Source organism: Zeus faber (genome assembly GCF_960531495.2).
Source record: "Zeus faber genome assembly, chromosome: 19".
NCBI classification, from domain to species: Eukaryota; Metazoa; Chordata; class Actinopteri; order Zeiformes; family Zeidae; genus Zeus; species Zeus faber.
In genome coordinates, this window is record NC_137206.1 from 15,456,558 (window position 1) to 15,478,144 (window position 21,587).

At 44.8% G+C, this 21,587-nt stretch overlaps 1 protein-coding gene across 1 annotated transcript in view; it reads right to left on the bottom strand.

Moving 5' to 3' along the window:
- Positions 1-21,587, bottom strand: part of LOC307244977 (rab effector MyRIP-like) — a gene marked incomplete at its 5' end in the record, with an annotated part of 108,689 nt that overhangs the window by 26,033 nt on the left and 61,069 nt on the right. Inside the window, one exon of the mRNA XM_080020388.1 lies at positions 3,321-3,457. Within this exon, the coding sequence (XP_079876514.1) occupies positions 3,321-3,457 (137 nt within the window). The remainder of the gene's footprint in view (positions 1-3,320; positions 3,458-21,587) is intronic.

The following is a 21,587-nucleotide window of genomic DNA, read 5'->3' on the forward strand; positions in this document are numbered from 1 at the left end:
AATTTCAGTCGGCCACTCTAGTTCCACGGATAAAAAGTCCCCAAGTTGTTCTTTAAGGGAAGTTTTTATATCCACGAGTGCATCGCGGCCGTAAGAGATAACTGCCGATGCTTTTTTGGCAGACATTATGATGAAAAAACGGAAAAAAATACTAAAATGTGCATTGTCGACCGGAGCGCCGGCGCAGGCGACCGCAAGGGGCGGCACCACTATCGCCGAGGGAGGAAGACAGAGATGAAGGTGAGGAGACCTTTGTGCGCCAAATGTAGAGTAGAACCATTGAATACAGGTTAAGGCAGCACATTTTTTTTTTCCTTTTGACCAAAAGAAACAAAAAATAATTAATGAAAATCATTGAATGATTACATGGTAAACCCGGTTCCATGAATTAAGGACAACACGCCACTGTGTGGGTCATCCTCAACAAGCGAGTGCGGAGACTGCTCAGGAGACCATATAGAAAATGAACCACCACTCCCAGCAGATATAATGCCAGCTATAAGTTTAATGACTAAAGGCCACAGAGTTCCTCAAGAGACCATGCTGAGTGTTGAGTTGGCATTCACAAGCCACTGCATGGGTCAACAATAAAGTGACTTAAGGCACATAAAGAATAGAGGAAAAATCCTCATGACACAAATAATGCAGGTAAGACGTGTCCTCCATGAGCACAGTAAGAACATCAGCTATCACTGGCAGCAAGGTTCAACATATCACTCAACGCTGAAGAGGTCTCATAGTGGAGGATGAATTTTTATACATGCTGCATACAAGAGAATAAATTAAGAGGCTTGTGAGTGTGCACGTTATCGTTGTTTTAACACGCCACTTTGGTCAACTCGTATTGTGGTTGACTGAGAAAAGGCGATGCCATCGATGTGCCGACGTGTCTGTCAAGAGATGTAGAACCGTAACGGGAAAATAATGGGCAACAGAATCACAGCATGACGCCCCTTGAAAAGAATGATAGATAAGCACGGTGCCCGCTGCGGCTGCTCTTCTGATGTGAGAACAGAGGAAGCAACAGATGACGAGCCCACACTTAATCAACAACAACTCTCAAATGTCAGGGAAGAAGAAGCCCTTGGAGCTGGTGAAAAATATTTTGCCGGGAATGGCCGCAAAATAAGTCCCAGGAGGCAGCTACGACACTCGTGGAGTGGGCCTCTACTCCAGTGGGTGGGTTCATACCTGCACTGCTGTACACCATGCAAATTGCTTCGACCAACGAGTGGGCCAGATGCTGGCTGGATTGGTCAGATTCCCATTGACGGGTAACAGGAGGTTACCCCTTTGTCTAATAGCACTCATACAGGCAAATGAATCTATTGGAGCATGTACAGGGCAGAGTAAATACAGTCTGGCTACCTCTGATGAACTAAAGGAGGGTGGCCAGAGGAGGGTGGACAGCCTCCAGCGCCAGTGGGTGAAAATCAAAGCACCCAGAAAGGATCTGAGGGTGGAAAGCAGGATGAGGAAAGGGCATCTCTTCTTCCTCATCCTGCTTTCCACCCTCAGATCCCTCAGGACCTACTTAATGATAAGGGGTAAATGATAAAGGGCATGGCATATCGCTTCCCTCTCAAGGAGATCACCGTGAGATGCCCCCCACACAGGGCTGCAGGTCTGCCGCTTACAGATTGACCCAGAGCCCCTCTCTGATGCATCTGTTGATATGGTCACCCTGAAGCACACTGGCCCTAGTCCAACTTCTTTCTGGGGTTGAAACCCTCAAGTCAGGGCTCGGAAAAGAGCATTTATATTGCCAACCCTCTGGTCTGCAAACAGACGTTCAAGCCATTACAGATGAAGGAGTCAATATGGTGCAACCTGAATAAGTGCAGTAATGTCGCATGAGCCATGAGTCTTGCTTTGCAGGAGCCTGCTTGCCTGCAGCGAAGCGATCAATGTGGGAAATCCGTAAATGGAGGCCTTTAAAAAAAAATGCACCGGCGCCTCGGATAGCCCTTAGGATGGAACAAAAACTCCTTTTCCGTTCTTGTAAAAGTACCACTTCATCAGAAAGTAGGTGGGATAAAAATCTGTACCTCTTAAAAAAGAGCCAAACCACCTGCCTTGTCTTTCAACAGAGTTGGAATGACATCTCCAAAATGGAAAGGCTGGTTTTTAAATGAAGTCGGTGTCCTGACAGCATGATAACGTACAGGGGCAACAGGTATATTATCGGCCCTTTAACCGGAAATATTTCAAAGGAACAACAGTTTTATCAATTGCTGCTGAAAGACAAATCTCAGAAGAATCCGAAAGAACAGAGGTCTTTTCTAGAAACATTTCTTTGTTATGTATTTTATCCACCATAGCACACGACCATGCTCAACTTCAGATTAAGCGTCATGACCTGGTTTATCCCATATCCTCTCCCATTATCCCTTTAATCCAGTGTACCGGGCCTTGTAATAAACCCCTGTAGCCAGCCGTAGGGGCAGCCAGCTCGTGTCGCAGACAGGTCAAAACAATGGCATCTGGTAGGGGCCTTGGTAATGGTGCTGCCTGCCCACACGGGAACAAATCACAGAGGACGCAAAGTGGCCGCGGCCTCTGGAGAGATTATGTGACCGACCGGACCCTGTGCTTGTTGAACCGCGCTCAACAATAACTCACCACACACGCACGCACACACACACACACACACACACACACACACACACACACACACACACACACACACACACACACACACACACACACACACACACACACACACACACACACACACACACATACGCAGATGCACATTTCTCTTTTTCTTTCTTTTACTTTCACAGACGCGTGGAAGTAAAATACGCACGCAGACACTCCTCTTCACTGATGCCCTGGCTCTTGGTCTTACCTCTAGGAGGTACAGTAAGGGGAATCAACTTAAATGCTGAAACAAATTAAGGATTATCTACCCTGAATTTAAACTATGGAATTATTTTGTATTCAAGTGTGTGTGTGTGTGTGTGTGTGTGTGTGTGTTTGTGTGTGTGTGTGTGTGCGTGTGTGTGCGCCCGCGTGCGCCTGCAGAATACTGTTAAAGGATCCATAGAGAATCAAGACAAGGACCTTAGGGGTTATTATGTATTCTGTAACTGCGGCATTACACAGCTTTCATCCTGAATTCATTCAGGATGAAAGCTGAATTCATTCATTCATCCTGTAACAATAACGCAAGATTCTCAGGTTTCTACTAATTCCATGTTGCTCATTAGTCTCAATGATGTGAAGAAACTCATTCGTACACCATCCGATGGTGTACAGCCATTTGTTCGGATAACATGGCACAAACACAAAAGCTGGAAAGGACAAGGAAATAATACCTGGGAGATCAGAGAGGGCCCCTCTCTCAACGATGTGTTTCCGGTACAGGGTCTTCAGAACCTTGGCGCTGCCGAACCTCTTAAAGCGGCTCTTCACATTGTTGTAGTACCATTCTAGGGACTGGGTTCTCAAAACCCTGCGGATGTAAAAAAGTAATGAAGGAGGAGAAACACAAATAGAGGAAGACAGACGGAGAAAGAAAGAAGGAGAGAAAGAAAGAAAGGCAAGAGTCAAATGAAGTGGAAAAATATCAAAACCAAACTTGCGGAGAAAATTAGTTTAAAATGATGCTGGGATCGTAACTTGGAAGAGCCTGATGAAACTTGCAGTAACGCGTTTAATGTTTAATGTGTTTTTCTATCGGCCACGTGGAGATAGAAAGGCCCGCGGTGCCTCGCGATCAACTTCAGAGATGCTCTATGCCGCTCACTCGTGTGAGGACATCTCCGACGAAAGTCTGGGCAGGGCGGGGATGCGGTCCGTTCTGCCGAGGCAGCAGCACGGTTTAATTAAAGATCCATGTTCAATGTCAACCAGGCCCCGGTTCCATTTGAAGCCCTGCTTTATGAGATGAAGGGCATAATTGGCTTTTTAATCCGATCCAACGGTGGCGCTCCCTCGTCATCTGCCTCTCTTTTGCTGAAACACAAAAACGACGCGCGTGTGTGCATGCGTGCGTTTATGTGTGTGTGTCCCTACTCTGTGGGAACAGCACAAGTCATATTTGTATTCCTACAAATCGAGTGCTCAATCTGTGCATGCATGTCCTTGCCATATTTATCCAGTGCGTGTATATCCATGTGTGGATATTAAGGTTTTCGATACGTAATGGCGCACACTTTTCCAGGTTTTTTTTTCGTCCTAGTTTGCAATAAGGCTGGTTAGCGTTCATATGCCAAGCAGACAGCAGTGGATTACGTGAACGTTAATTCATAACGGGACGTGTTAAGTGCTCAGTAAAGCGCTCCCGTAGCGCCGGTGTTGCATCGGATTGCATGAAACTCTGCCAACTTGGGAGTTTAATCTTGGCGCCCCCCATCCCCCCCTGCTCTCTTTTACAACGGCGTCAGGAGAAATTTTGCCGCACCACTGCTGCAAAGAAAGTCACACCACCATAGCGTACGAAACGTGCGCTGACAAGAGCATGCACGGATTACAAATGCACACGCGGGGTCCGTGTGTATCGCGTGCGTCGCGACGCCTCGGCTCCACTCACGGTGAGGGCCGCGCAAGGAAGGCGGGCGAAAATAGCCGGGCTAATAAAGGCATTCTGAGTGCCCCCCGGAGGGTCCTTAAGCTGCCACGTCCTTCTCTTCAGTTCCCCTTCACCTCCCTCATCCTGCACTCCCTCTCCCTCTCCCCGACCCCGGGATTTATTTTCCTCGTACTCTATCAGCGAGCTGGCCGCTCTGCCTGGGCTCCCTAATTCAGGCCCCCCCGGGGGTCAGAAGGAGTTCGGTCCCGATTGGCAGCGGGGTCCCAAGCAGCGGCGAAGCGGTTCAATCTCACCCCGCGGGCCAGGAGGCGCCGGCAGATAAATGAAGCCGGAAGAGCAAGGTGTTATCAGACTGGTGTCACGGGAGGCCAAAATATGAACGGGCTCCGCCCGGAGTCCGAGCCGAGCCTGGGCGCCGGGGAGAGCGTCCTTCGGAGCAGCGGGGCGTCTCGAGATCAGAGAGGTGCGGCGGTGCGGCAAAAAAAAAAAATGCGCGTGTGCATTGTTGGGCGGAATTTTTAATACCCTGAAATCATTGCCACAGCTCCCGGTGTCTGTCTCGTCACTTTAAACTCCTCACAGGGGTTTTTAAACGTTATCGCAATGTCCCGTTTCTTTGCAGTCAAGCATGGCCGCACACGCGCGCGTAAGAATAATGAACTCACTCAATGGAGCGGCGGCAGCAGCGACTCCTCAAACGCATCCCCCCCCCCCCCCCCCCCCCATCTCGACTTCGCAACCCAGAGGCTGCAACCTCATCGTCGAAACTTCGGGGCCCTTTGAACTGCGCGCGGAGCCGGGAAACAATCTCAGAATTCCTTTGATTCGTAAACGAGACATCTCCGGCGGAGAGTCGTTTCGACAAGAATAGAGTCTATTTGATTTCCCCCTCATAAGCAAAAACTCCGCCCCTTCCCCTCTTCCTCGTCGTGTTCTTTTCTCACCTCCTTCTCGACGAACACCCCACAGCCTCAACAGAAGCCAAGCCAATTCATTAGCGGGCTCAGAAAGTCAATTATGTTAATAGTTCCTCTTGCCAGGGGAAGTGGAAGTTGGCAGACCAACAGTGATTTTTTTTGATTTTTTTTTTCCTCCACTGCACTTTCTCCTGCATATTTTATTTAGAACTCATTTAGATGTGCAAATTGATCTTAAGAAAGGACGGAGATGGCGGGGGAGGGGAGAGAATACGCGGCGTGGCGACATCGCCGAGGCCGGAACAAGGTTAAGAGGATGGAAAATAAGCAGGGATCGCCCGGGAGATGGGTTTGACGGGGTTAAGGGAGACGTGGCGTCGGGAGAGCAACGCGGAGGAATCCCTCCCTTTAATTATTCATGCAGCGGCGGAGCGCGGAGGAACCTCCCGGCCTCCTTATGAACTGCCTGTTTGCGGAAGCCGGCGTGGCGAATACGACTCCTCTGAACCCCTCCGCTGATCCGCCGCGCCGCCTTCCCTCCCGCACTCCGCCTCATTTCGGAGCGCGTCGCTCGGGTGGAAGCCGCGCTTTCTGGGACGTCCCGATTCATCCGGATGTACGTTCCGCTTGCCCCCGCAAGTCACTCATAATCCATTCGGATGAGTTAGCGGTGCTCGGGAAACAAACGCCCGAGCTGATGTTTGCGGCCCATCTCCGTTCGCCATCACCGTCTATAAGCGACGGCAGACGGATGGGCCGTCCTGCCGCCGTCAGAAGCTGCGAGGCGGACGCACGAACGATCGCGCTCTACGTCCGCGCCGCATCTCAACCCTACGATAAATAAAGCTTTAGAAGAGCTTCACTTCGGGGAGGGGGGGGGGGGGTCGCGCATTCCAACCGATTCTCTTTTTTTTTTGACGTGGGCACGCCGCTCGGGAGTTCAGAGGTAATGAACGCGGGGAACGCAGCGCACGGTCGCAGCTAAAAATACACCTTTCGTCGAGATACTGAGCGCCCCGGAAGCACCGACGCAACACAACTGACGGATGGGGGTGAGTGTCTTGCTTTAGGACGCGGATGCGGCAAGATGGATGGAGGCGTGTTTTACATTAAAGGAACAAACAACTTCCTGTCAGAGGATAGTTCCTTAATTCACCATAACTGCCTTTTGAAAAGAAAACAGTATTTACTTCGACACTTGATCCTGCCTTACATTTAATTTGTTGTAATTAGTGTGACACATCCAAACAAACAGTGTCAGAGCAAGCATTTATGGTTGATTTAGCATTGATTCATGATTTATAACCCAGTATTATTAAGAAAGTGAGTCAGACTTTATAGTATGTATCTGCATGTGTGCACCACTTTGCCTGTGTGTGTGTGTGTGTGTGTGCGTGCATGCGTGCATGCGCATGTGTGTTTTACGCCCGTTTCAAATCATCTGCAAATTATTCCGTGCGCACTTCTTCAATATTTATGTGGGCCGATTTGCATCTAGACCAACGCGTTCCTGCCGCCGCTTTTTCCGGAGACGAGGTCGGAGGTCAAAACCTCAGAAAGGGGTCGGTGCGCGTTCCGGCAAACAGCTCCTAACCTGTCGGTGTGATTTAGACAGGCGTCTGGCTCGCGGCGGGGCCGGAACAGAAGCTGCTGCTGTAAATAACCTTTCCAGGGAGAAGGGCGGAATATTGATCGCCCGCCCGTGGCCCCGGCGACGCCACTTAAAAAGTGAGAGAAAGGGAAACTATGAAGGGAGCAGCAAACTGCATAATCGGCGGCCTGAAGATGGGCGGCTCTTTCATTTCTCACACTTTTGTTGCAACTTTGACCTCTCTCCGTTAGAGCGATGGCTGTGTTTCTATCCCTGTTTTCTTTTCTATATATGTTATCTTCGTTATATTTTTCTGTTGAATACACAACTAGTGCTGGAAGATGTGCTCAGACCTTTTACTTAGAAAGTACTACTGTAATCAATGTACACATTTGCTCTGGTAAAAGCACCACATGGACATTTCTACTTAAGTAAACATATTAAGTATAATTAAGTATAATACAGTCAGTAATTAAGTATTAAACGCTCTTGTCATATCCAGTGTCCTGATAACAGAGCCTATAATACTTCATAATGTACCTAGTGTACTCTCTGTAGCTAAGGGCAGATAAATTTGATTAGATTTTTTACAATTACATTTTTTTTTTTATTGTCGTAGCACAGTAATTTACAAGCATACGGACCTACTGATTCACTGTATGGCAATTAGGCAAATTAAAATATTGTTAATAAACCTCAAAAACTGAAACCGTTTTAATATTGATTGAAGATTTGATGTCGCTTTTACTCCATTTAATCGGCTGTAAAATGGAAACTCTTTGGTAACAACATTGCAAATGTACATGTTTCAGTAATACTGTAAATGTACACATTGACTGAACTGAAATCACATTTTTGGTTAATGGGCCACAGTCGCAAATGGATTCAGAATTTTGAAAAATGAATCTGAATGTAGTAATGTAGAGAGTAAAAAGCACAGATATTTGCTTTGAAATGTAGTGGAGTAATGTCTCGGAAACCCAATATGCTTAAACAAATCTGCAAAAATGTACTTTCCACCACTGCACACAGGTGTGTACTTTGGAAACACACACTCACTCAAATGCACATTATTCTCTCTCTCACACACACACACACACACACACACACACACACACACACACACACACACACACACACACACACACACACACACACACAGACACACACACACACACCCACTTCTTCTTCTCCAGCTAGTCATTTCACGTTCCTAACAGGGTGTTCTGCCTCATTCACTCAGCTCATGTCTTTAAAAAGCCTAAATTTAGGAGCTGGATGGGTTCAGGCGCCACTGGGCAATTCTCTCAGTCACACCCTCTTTACCCTCTTCATCTCCACTGCCACCTCTCATCTTTCCACCCTCTCTTCCTCCTCCCTTATTATTTTTATTATTATTATTATTATTATTATTATTATTATTATTATTATTATTATTATTATTATTATTATTATTATTATTATTCTTTCTTTCTGGACCTCTGGCTGTCATTTTCCTTCATGCTGTTCTCTCTCAATCATCGCCTCATTTCCCTTCTTCTCCTTTATCAGGTCCCTCGCTCCCTCCAAGACCTGCACCAATCTGAGGAATTCCAGAAGGACATGTCAGCAGTGGGGAAGAGGTGCGCCTGCAACAGTGCAGGGGAGAAGAGGAAGAGCTTTATTCCGTTTTGTGTCTTTATGCCGCTATATTCCTCACCAGTCTTCATAGTTATTCATAGATAGGGATAGAGCTGGCAACCTTATTACATCATCGTCTGATCGCAACTGTTTGAGACAATCGTGATAATGCTTAGGTTCTACAATCATACATTTCCATCCAAAATTTCTGGGAATTTCGAGCCCATGTTAGAAATGTTGCAATACATAGAATGTGAATGAGGTGTGTTTCCATCAGTTAGAATGAGGCAAATGAACAGTCTACCCAAATTTTCAATTTCCAACATCCAATGCCAATAAATGTCTAATTACACTATTTTTATAGGCTTATACTATGATAGTTAATACTTAGCATGATCCAATCCCTTTTCTGATCTAGTTATTCTTCAGCAACCTGACACGATATGTCTGTCTTGGTCTGGAATTGTAATAGTAGGTATTCTATTTAACACACATTATAATCAGGTATTTGCCTAAAAATGATAAAATTATAAAAATGATAATTATAAATGATAATAACATCTGTAATCCAATTCAATATACATACACTATTAGAATGCAATACAACTGATTAAGTTGCAGGAGGTTTTAAATGAACATGAAGACTGGAATGAGAATCCCGCTATATTCAAAAACATTGAAGTCAAATGTTCCTTATTGAACCACCACAAGATGAAAAGATTTCTACTTGAACGACGGTTGTTTTGCATTGCACTGTGAGCATTTTAAATGCAAAGAGTCCTTTTTGATGTCTGCCAACAAGAGCCACGGGCGTATTGTTCATTCATTCAGATCAATCTGACATGACTCAAACTCTTTCTCAGACTGGTAATACTGTTTGGGGACGGCTGCTGTGCCACGTTCAAAGGTCACGGTGGAGCTTCCGATCTGCTCGGCAACGGGTTTGGGCGACGCTATTGGGCCACGTTGCGCAAAACATAATCTCACAATCTAGTCGTTACAAGATCCTTCCAACCCCATTTTGCCTTTGTTGCATTAATTCAAATATGTTCTCAGTGCTGTCCTCTCACATTACCAACCCTAGATTCGACAGAGCTTTAAAGAGCCAGTACATGTGTTTGTACACCAGAGAGAAAGTAAGGGATGCTCCCAGTGTAACGATTAGGTCTGACTACGAATCAATGATTTACCAGAGGGTCACACTACAGAATGAAGCAGACTTCCTGCGAACAACCTACATCTTGGGCCACAATTTCATCCTTGGAGTCATTAAGGTCCATCAATGGCCAATTTAGAGCCATGGCAGGCTTGGGCCGAGCTATCTGTGAAACATTAGTCTGGGTTGTCGGCCCACGTCTAATTTGATTCATTTCACTGTACTGGTAGATGTGTACTGCAGGAAGATAATCTGCCCTCAGCCTCCCACACATCTGCAGTGCCATAACACCATATGGGACTTGGAGAGTAGCGCAGCGCTTTGCTGCAGCTCAGCAATGTGTAAAATCCAGTCCCGAGAACACCTGGTGAGTGAAGGTGTGGATCTTAGAGCAGACTGTGTTTGGTTTAAAGTAACACTGTCTAGCTTTTACCTTAAAATAACTTAATAACAGCCTCAGAATCATTTTTTGATACACTCACTTATAATATGGAGAATGGCGCCTCCTTCATTTCCACCAACTGGAACTTGTACCATGTAATTTCTCTGTTCGGGTACGAAACCGAGGGAAAAGTGTGTTACGCTTTACGACTTCCTTAATGTTTGGCGCTGGTAATTCCTTTTTGTTTTTGCCTGGTAAAATGTATTAAAAAAAAACGATTAGTTATAAACTTGCCAGTCAAAATGCCCAGTAATAATGCTCGTTTGGGTTTGTAACACAGACTGTTATTGAAACGTGACCCATAAAGTTCAAATTTGTTCGGTAAAATGAATTATTTTTCGACACCGGAATGGTGTAAATGTGCAATTACACTCTAAATCCCAAAAACCAAAGGTTACATAGTGTTGCTTTAAGGTGGCTTTGAGCTGCCTTCACACATGCACTGCAACCCTGAAATTATCCGGACATTACCCGGAGAGGTATGTGTGAACGCAACGGAGCAGGGGAGGAAAAAGCCAGAAAGAGAGAAAGTGTGGTGCACAGAGTAGGTGAAGAGAGAGGAGGAGGAGGAGGAGGAGGAGAGACTGAAAGGAAAATGGAGAGAGAAATTATTTTCGACGTCAAGAAAAAAGGTTATTTTGTCCATGGGAATTATTTTCCCCAGGCACATGTGGCATTTGTTCTGTTATCTATTTTTAGAAGGTACTTTTCACGGAGCGTCCGCAGCCTATGTAATCCATGCGGATCGATCTTCAGTGGATAAGGAGGCTTGTGAGCCTCTTTTTTTTTATCTTTGGGTGAATCTCCTCCGCTCCCTCTTCTCTATAAATTTTTTTTTGCAGGGAAAAAAAGCACTTTAACAGTTTGTTCTTTATGAACGCATCTGATAGACAAGTGGGTTGTGGAAGAGGTTTTTCCTCAGTTTGGAGGGAAAAAAAGCAAAAAAAACCTCCTGGTACATTTCACAGGGGCTTAAAGTCTGAGCGGCCGCCCCGCAAATAAAGGTTCCGCCTCAAGTCTTACTAGGCATATAACAAGCTCTATAAAAATGACCTAGATGTAAGAGGAGACACTGTACAGTTATTGTTTGAGATATATTCAGAAATACTGGAAGACTCAGTATCTAAAAGGATGTGCCCCGAGTCGGGATGGGAAGCCGGCGAAGTGCTTTGGGGCTGAGCATAATGTAAATGCTCTCCAGAGGCAAAAGGTCTCGGATAGCCTTTCTGACCATACTTGAGCACGTGCCACTGGGGCGGCAGTGTCACTTGTCACGCGTATACGGCTCGCGTTCTGAACACCAGAGGATACGGCGCAAATAGAGAGAATGTGCATTAACGTTAAGCGGATGTCACATTCAAAGTGCAGGCTGTTGTCGGCGAAAGGCTAAAACATTTGCATGCTGAGTGGTTGGTAGACACTCTTAGACACACACATACTGTATAGTGTAAACTGTAGGCATAAAGACTGCTTTAAAAAAGTACAAAGCTTTCAAATCCATACCCTCCACCCTACATTTTTTATTTAACAAGCAGTTTTGATTGTGTTACCCTCGAGGGGAACAAGACTTATCTCTGGCCCAAAATGAGAACAGCTCCACATAAAAACAGTCCCCCACCCTGTGAGTGTAATTATTTGCACTGTTTGAGAGTGTAGTTTGAGAGAGACCCTGCATATGGAATGTGTTTTTACGATCAATACGGCTCCTCCAAAGGGCTGGAACCCAAGGGCCTCTCTTGGGTGAAAGTATATTTCCAGGGAGGGCAAGGCAAAATAAATAAAAAAAATAAAAAATAAATCACCACATAAATAATACTACTGCTCTGCAATAAATTAAAGGGGACCTATTATGCTTTTCCTTATTTTCTGTCATATATATATAATTTTACAATGTGGGATGTTCATATCAGATGTGGCCAAAGTGTCAAATAATGAGGTAAACTAATGAAAAAAGGAATCGCAGTGAACAAAGCGCTCAGGCTTCCGACCACTCTCAAAGGTTTTTTCTACTCCCTGCACGAGCAGATGTCAGCTGGACACAGATTTCTTAATATGGTCATATGCTCCATCCCATCCGCTGCGCATTTCTCCAAACAAAACCAATAAAAATATTGTGTTGTTATTGTCTATGTATTTATTTATTTTATTTCATTTTATTTTCTGCCAATTACATGAAATAAAAAAATCCCAGCGTGCGAGAGTCCCAGTGCGTCGCATGTCTCTCACAAGCGTGGAGCACAGCAACACACTTTTAAATTAGACCTTGTAGATCTAATATGAGTGAAGATTTAGCAACTGGATTGCTAATTTCTCGTCCCAAATTTGATCAGAAAAAGATTTTAGTGTGGAACTTGTGCTCAAACCCAATTGGCTCAGAACTAGGGGCTTGGCTGCTCACTCACAATTAAAGCTACACACACTGAAACAGCCCGTTGTGTACACTCCGCGTTTAGAGGCATGTCACAATGGTTCAAATGCATAATCGAAGTAGTATTTTCAGCAAAAAACGAATAAATATATGTTTTGGGGACCTCAGAGACCTTTATTAATGTGTGTAAAAAGTGTGTGAAAAAGAAATGTGTAAATAGGAACATAATAGCTCCCCTTTAAGACAATGGGCACTTCCCAAACAAGCCCCATGCTGATACTTCCTGGGTGCAAGTTGTTAAAACAACGCCAACCCAGAGACTAAATTACCAAGGGGGAGTCACAGATGGTCAAAAAAAAGAAAGATAGTCAACAGAACAAGGCCTGGCAATTAATTACAAACTGTATTCTGACTGCCTGCCAATTTCTAACTTGAAATCTGGAGTATATGAATCACAAAATAATCCTTTGGTGAAAGATTTAGATTATCCATCAGCTCTGCCACATGTCCAAACCAGATGCCATGTGGGAGTAATCATAAAAAAACATCATTATCATTATAATCATCGCCCCCGTCATCGCCATCGTAATGAATGAACGCAGTCAATGCTCCACAGAAGTTGAGAATAGGGGATTGTAGCGGTTGCATCAACCACACTTTTTCGGGAATTATTCTGAATGGCACTGTATCAGATGGTGTCAAATGACCAAAAACATTCTGTTTCCATTAAGATTGCCTCTTCTGTGTAGAGAAATGTACGTGTTTGCTCAAAGTTTGGCCAACCATGTTTTTTCAAGCCTGGGTTTGTCAAGACAAGACAGCCAGGCAGTAAGACACTGATCAACACATTTTGGCATGGGCGTAGATTCAGTTGTGCAAGTGTGGGTGCTGTGACCAAGGACACACTTGCCTGTACTGAGAGTTTCTTGGCACCCGCCCTGGCAGACAGAGAACAATAAGACAGTAAAGGAGCAGTCACTGACGACGGGGCCACGCACAGCGATCACAGATGACAAACACACCAACAAACAATGACACAAAACAAACCGCTCTCCTCTCTCTTATCAATGGCGGCGCAGCGTCTCTCCGCGTCACCATCGCCGATGTCCGCGTGACAGAGACAGATAGCGGGCGAGAAGACATTAGTGGCACACCGAGACGGGAACAGGGACGCTTGGGTCGCTCGGGTCCGGAACAACGCTTGTTACTGCGTGATCTGTTTGGACTTTGCCTCACTTTGCATCTGCCTCCGCTTGTATGTCTTTGTCTCTCAGTCCCTTTCTGTCTTCCATCCCGTCCTGCCGGTCGCTTCTCGGCCCGGTTGTCCCTTCTGTTTCTCGTCCCGCCGGTCTGCTCTCTGTCTCTTTCCGCGTCTTGCCGACGTCTCTCTCTTCTGGTTAATTATAACACTAAATAGAGATCAAGGAGAATCAGATTTAAACCTGGCTTCCTCTGGGTTTGAATTACATTTACAAGCGCGTGGCTAATAGTACCAAAAGTGTTATCCATTTTCAGGCATAAAGCATTACAAAGTAATGCTGTAACCATTGGGAAAAGGTACAGCAGGTAGTATCGGCGTGATTGTAAGGCGGTGCAAATGGAAACAACTGATTTATTCATGACCATATATATTTTTATGGATCCCAAGTTCATGAAACCAATTCTAGGCTTCTTAATTGGATCCAACAAGAGAAACCAGAACATACAAATCTAATCAAAACAGTGAAAAAGTTTTGCAAAACATGAGCAATACATTAAGTGTGGGGATAAAGTGGCAGTGGCACACTGGAAACACAGAGGATTGCAGCAGAACTGGGTAGGACTCATACTGTATGTGAGAAGAGACATATAAGAGAGGTTTGAGGTACAGTAGGGGTGAGGATAACAGATTGTCTGCGGAGATGGAGGCCATATAGTGCAAATGGAGCACCATCCATCAAGCGAGAGCCTCCATGACAGCCTCCACCCCGACTGGCCTGATGAGCACAGCACCCTGGACGGAATACACAACCAGGTTCTCTGATGGACATAACTTTCTCCCTCCAGACAGAGCACCCAAAGGTCAAGTTGAAATCTATTTTTAATGGCACTCAATCAGCAACATTCTTCATTTATATTTAATCACCCGTGTTCGCCTAATTAGGATAAAAACAGCCCTCCACTGCATGCGCCCGTGGCAAAAACATCCCAAGGCAAAAGAGCTGGATTTAAAAGCCATTACAGAACATATAAAACCCTCGCTAAATAATGATGTTTGAGTGTGAGGGTCACATTGAGCTACAAGCTGGGCGCCATGGCCTCAAGATGGAGCAAGTGTGAGCTTGATAAGTGAGTTAATGGGATGGTTCATTGTACACTGCACTGTGGATTAATCCTCAATGGCGCCGCACTTATTTCGGCTCTGCCTTTTGCTCTTTGGCACGGACCCTCGGCCTGTGTCTTTCATGTCAACAAGACTCCTTACAATATATACATACAGACATTACATTCCGCGGCGAGGCAGATGACCGCTGCATTATTCATAAAAATACTGTCCTAGAGAGTAATTGAGGCCACGAGGAGGGGAGAGGGGGTGGGCTCGGATGCCCTTAAGTAGAAATTGTTGTGATCGTTATGGGTGACCTCAGAGTATGATCATCGGAGACATCAAGGTGATCCTTTTCCAGCTGAGGGAGGATTCAATCATGAATGTAGACGGACCCGAGTTCAGTACAGGAGGGAAGGAACTCGTGGCTGGATTTAATTACAACTGAGTGGTACCTGAACACATGATACTGTAACAATATCAAATTAAAATGATATGCTGACATTATGACTTGCAATTTGACCACCACAGTCTCCGGTAAAAAATATTAAAATACTAGAGGTTATGTTGCAAATTAAAATGATCGAAAAAAAAAAATAAAATCAAATTTGATTTCATTAGATCCGAGACGCTGTTTAATTTGCACTCATTGTTGATTTGTCAAAGGCTTCTGATGCTGTTCATCATAACATTCTGTTCGATAAGTGGCTTTCCAAAGATTTGGATATCTCTTCGAAAGAACTCAGGACTAACGTTGCCGATGGCTTTATATTGACCCCCCGAAACATCTGCAAAGGTGTCCCACAGGGGTCTCTACTGGGGCCTTCGATATTTACTATATCGCCTCAATTTATCTATATAATTAAGTTAGGAAAACAACAGCAATCATGACACAGGGAACAGGAATGCTGTTGATTAGCTCTTAAAAGGCAAGACTCGTTTTCGGCACTTTTCACTTTACTACTGGAATGAACTGCAAAGAGTTCTGAAGTTAGATAATAAAGCTGTCAAGGGATCAAGAGCCTCAGTGAAAATAAATCTTGATGAGCAAGGGTCTTGTTTTATTTACACATTAGTCTTCTCCCTCACCCCTCTGCACATTCTCTTGGTTGATTGCAACAGTGGTGACCCAAGCATTCAAGTTGACACCAACTTTTATCGCTGCCTGAATAATTATCTGGTAGTGGTAATCTAGTCTAAATGCAATGACAATGTGTGTGTCACTGCGACATAAATAAATTGGGACGAGAGCGGGACAAATGGATTAACTGCTTTTGCCTTGAGAAACACACACTGCTGTACAAGACCTCCATCTCACTAAACAATGCAAGCACCAAAAATGGCATCACCGAGGAGGCGTGCGGCTTGTGTTCGGAGTGTTTGGAGGTGGAGGTGGAAAGAGATTAGCAAGCGTGACGGGTTTTGGCGATAAATGCCAAATAAATTACACTTGCTCTGCCTGCCTCCTCCTTTCCAACTCATTCCCTCCATTCTTAAAATGTTCTCCTCTCTTTGTTGCCCTCCGGTTCAAATAATTTCGCCTTCAACATTTTCTCAGCCGATTCACATTATTGTGTGTGTGTGTGTACATACAGTAAATACACATTGGAGACGTGCATGTTTTTCACACTGTCAACCGACTTTAAGGTGGGTAAAAGTCTGTTCGCCCACATGGGTATTGTGGTGTGTTGTGAATCAGTTCAAATGTATGCGTGTGTGCGTGTGTGTGTGTGTGTGTGTGTGTGTGTGTGTGTGTGTGTGTGTGCATGCGTGCGTGCGTGAGTGTGATGTAATGTCATCCTGTCCTTGTTAAGCAGGAGTGGAGGTGACTTCCCGCAGGTGTGAGGAAGCGGAGGGAAGCAGAGAGAGCCAGTGCGGTACTCTGCACCTTTAACCCCTTCACGTTTGCAACAAAACCATATTGAATTGTGTTTACCGAAATGCATGACATGTCATATCAATGCAACTATAGCACGAGTGATATGACATATAACAGTTATTATCTAACACTATGTCTTTGCTGAGAATTTGACTGCATTCCACTTAACATATTTGTGTTAGAGCTGACGTATGAAGAAATACATACTGGCCAACTGAGAGTGTTTCAACAAAATGTAGCGGAAGAGGCAGCCGTGGAGGGAACTGGCAGACATCAAATACAAATTTGTGTGTTCAAGCCCCAACGAAAAAAAAGTGAGTTTGGGAAAAAAACAAAACAAACAAACAAAAAAAAAAAAAAAAAGAAACAAATTTACCCGAGACAGGTATGTTTCAGAAGCTGTCGAGTGTAAAGCGGAGTAAACAGAGTGCTGAGATGCAGGTCCTACGGCTGTTTGGTGGTGTGACAAATAATCTCTGCTGAGGAAGAGCCGAGCAGATTTATCACCTCGGGAGGGGGAGAGGAAAAAAATTGAGAGAGCGAAAGAGTGTGATAGATGGATGGAAGGACGACGGCACCGGGGTGCAAGCGAGGGGGAGGTTGGAAAGGTTGAAGGGAGACAAGAGCGTGAGGATGAGTCAGAGAAATAGATCAGTGTATAAAAAGGAGGTTTATTGGAAGAAAATAAGCAACGCAAAACAAAACAAACACAAACAGATTCAGGAAATTGCTTTGCCCCGAGAGAGAGAGGATGGCAGTAAAACAGTGGCAACAGTTAATATTCAATTTACGTACACGCCTACTGTACATACGACATACATTGATTTACTACAAATGGTGTCCATTCAGCCAGTTTATTATCTAGTCAGTTAGGGGTTCCCAAACTGGGCTCCGCGGCCCCCTGCGGGCCTTGACATTGTGTTATACTGTTTCCACACCAAAATTTGCGGGTGAACCCCCTGACACTCCCTCATCCAGTTCGGGGAGCGGCTTGGGGTAGTGCTGGAGTGACTCGGGGACCGGCGGGAAGCGCATCAACCATGCGGGAAAAAAGTAAATCACTTCTGATTTGGATTTTGGATTTTAAATTGGATACAAAATGATTGAATGATGCACGGATATTCCTGTCTGTTTATAGGCCAACGTCCGGAACTTCAACGCACGTCCCATCGTGCAGGTAAAGGGGCGGTAATGAGCGTGTCGACACAGGTGTCCTGTTCACATCAGAGCCAGGCGGAGCTGGAGCCAATAAAAACCTGTGTCTATTGCAGGGTCATTTGACCCGGGACTGAAACCCTGGTTTTACCTTTCCCACTGATGATAAATGCCGGATGTTAGCGCGTGCTACAGGGTTTATGGTGCAGTGGGAAAGGGGTATCAGCCAGCAATTACCGTCTTTTGGGAAATATCTGGATGGCGAATGTCTAATACTCAGTGAATATTGAAACATTTAAGGTCATATAAAATAGTTATGCCTATTGTGCAAGCTTTGAAAAATATATGGAATTCATCATTTGTCCAACAAACTCTCCGTACAAGTTGGCCAAACTCAGATATACAGTATATACGTACGTACATTTTTTGTCTTACATCTTTTTACCTACATATTTTTCCACATAAATAAAAGTCACTATCTACCACAAAATGGGGAAACACAAGGTGATCGAGCCTATGGCCCACTGACCAAAGCCCTTGCATACGGAGTATTAAGAGCCGCGTGTCTGGTGACTTGACTCTGCAACACACCTGCAACTACCGCTTTTGGCCATAGGTGCCGCCAAAAACAACAAAAAGGGAAATCTTCGACATTGCTACTTTAAGTGAAATGACAAACCGCACAGCAGTTTGTTGAAGGCAAATAATACATGTGCATGGTGGGCTTGCCATAAAAGGAAAGTGTGGCAAACCCCGAGTGAGGTGTTTTTGTGTGTTTTTTCGTTGATTTCATTGTGTGCGTACGCTCTCTGTCACCGCCGAGCTCTCCGGTTTGATATCTCTGCTTTAAAGCTAGAATATCAATATCTGCTTTGATCCATCCAAAAAAATAAAACTACACCATCTTTCACGGGAGTCCCTCTGCAGTTGCAGTGAACACAGTTATAGAGCGAGAACAATGATTCAACATCACCGCTGTGTTTTGGTCGGTCTCAGAGTCGCAGCAGGAAGCCGCTACTTGCCAACGCTGGTGTGATCCTATACTACATTAGTCGTCTGCGTTTGGCCCAGTGGGGTGCTTCCAAGAGCATACTGTCTTTTTAGAGTTTTTGCAAGTCACACAAAGACACATCTGAATGCTGTGCGTGCAGTGAGGATACTTGCAGTATAAGCTACGACTTATAAATTGGAAATTGGTTATTTGAGGTGAGAGGGATGGTGTATTTTACCAGTACCTCCTGTTGTTCCACAAACAGTTGTTTTTCTCCCCGGTTCTATGAAAGATAACTAAATAAAGTGCAATCCAATATAGGGGTAGCCAACAGCGGAACACTATCAGGAGACACACTTCAGACTCCTAATCCTAACCAGCACAAACCTAGCACGATGGCATCGGACGACTTCTCCCAAATGATGAAAGAGGACTTCCCGCTGCGGTGGCGGTATCGCAGCTGAACGGGCGGAGTGCCGTGCAGGCAGCTCTGCGGCACGGCGCTGGGGTAGGGCTTAGTTAAGGCGTTCTAAACAACAAAAAAAATTGGGGGGAGGAGACGCAGAGAGACCCCGAGCGATTGCGGGGTCATTGATATGCAGCAGGAAGACATAAGCGTGCATGCATAAACACCAACCCAGCCTGTGAACCGCCAGAGCACAGCAGGAAGCATATTTCGCATACAGTAGCTGACTTTCCAGGAAGGCGGAAAGCGTGAGTGTCTGAGTTGTCTATAAAGTTTTGTATTATTTATAGTCTTGTTTTTTCCCCCCGACCATATTAAAATATGTATTTCAGAAATGGGGTCTGTTTTTTATTTTTTGTTCGTTTTTATATTAAAAGTATTGTTGTTCATCCAACCATCACCAACTGGGTTGGTGGCGAAAAAAACAAAGATACATACACGCAACTCAAAATGATCACTCCCCCATCCGCCTTTTAACAACCTCTGTGGTCGAAATTTCACGAAATAAACGTTTTAAAGCGTTGGAGTTATCAGATTAACAAAAACCATACGACCGCTCATGGCGAGAAGAGCCGACCATCTCCAAAAACGACACCCAAAGCCTCTCGATTTTGGCAATTTGGTGCTAAATTGGCCTCGGCGAGTTCGCAGGTTATCCGCACCTGCCACACATTTTGTCGTAACCTCGCCCCGATCCCGGAGCCCCCCCGCTTCTCGCGGGGACCCCTTTTTCCTTCCGCATCGCCATTTCCTTTGAACATGAGCCGGGGCTCTCGGGTTCAGAGCCAACGAAGACGTGCCACGAATATGGGAATCGTGCGCTATCAATATCTCATTTCCCCTCCTTCTCCGGAGGGTTCACTAAGGCAAAGGATCAGATCATGTGAGGAGGAAAAAGAGAGGGAGCGGGAGCGAGGGAGGGAGAGAGAGAGAGAGAGAGAGAGAGAGAGAGATTACTATTTAAGAAAAGCCTTAGGACTACCTGCCATCTTATGCTGGGTTCAGAGAAAGAGAGGGGGAGAGAGAGAGAGAGAGAGAGAGAGAGAGAGAGAGAGAGAGAGAGAGAGAGACAGGAGAGAGCAGTGGATTCAACATACTGGAGTGTTATCCAAGAGTTTCCATCGCAAATTTCTTTGACAAGATGACAAAACTTTGCACTGATCTGGCGCCATTGATTTGCTAAACACGTAGCGGGGCGTCGTCCCTTAAAACCATGAGCTGCTACATCCCATTCCTATGACATTTTTTTTGATAGATCTCATCTGCAGAAACCCCACCCTCCCCCGCCACCTTGCTCCACCCGACAGCCGATATATTGAAAAAAGAGCTCCGCCAGATTAAACAGGGTCAGATTTCCATTAAGCAAATCGGTTTTTTCGTTTTTATTTGATTAAATCATTGTTTGCTATTCATGTCCTAAAAACGTCTTCATCGAAACATTCACAGATCCCAGCTGTTTCTGAATTAGCAATGCACCAAAAATTTAGGATGTTAATTTATTTAAATGGCCTAAAAAAAAAAAACCCTAAAAAACCCTAAACCAATTTTTTTCTAAATACCCCAAAAACAGCCAAAAGACCAGAAAAAAACACAAGATAAATATTTTAATATAAAATATATATATTATTTATATATTAGTATAGATAAAGATATTAAATGTAATGTATTTATAAATACAAATATATGTAAATATATGAAAAATATTATTTATATATATATATATATATATATATATATATATAATTATATATATTATTAAATATATTCAAATCTTAAATTAAAAAAAAAAAAACTAAAAACAAAACAAAACAAAAAAAAAAAAAAGGAAGGGGATCATGAGAATGTAGACTCCAGCATGGTGGAGCATTATAATCCCCCGTGCTCTGCAAGGTAAATCCTTTCGTTCTCCAATCCCACTAACCCACAGTGAAAAACAGCAAGAGCTTTAGCCGCCCAACTGATCCACGGGCCAACTGATTTGGCTCGAGCACCAGACCTCCGATCGGCTCTTTCTTTGAGGAGCGGGGCGTGTCGCTCGAGCAAACGACAAAACACGTGGAGCGCTTTGGCTTATAGCGGGCGGGGTTGTTTTCTGAGTCACAGAGCGCAGGGGCGCGTGGGGAAAACTGAAATTACCGGGGGGAAAACACAATAGTGCTC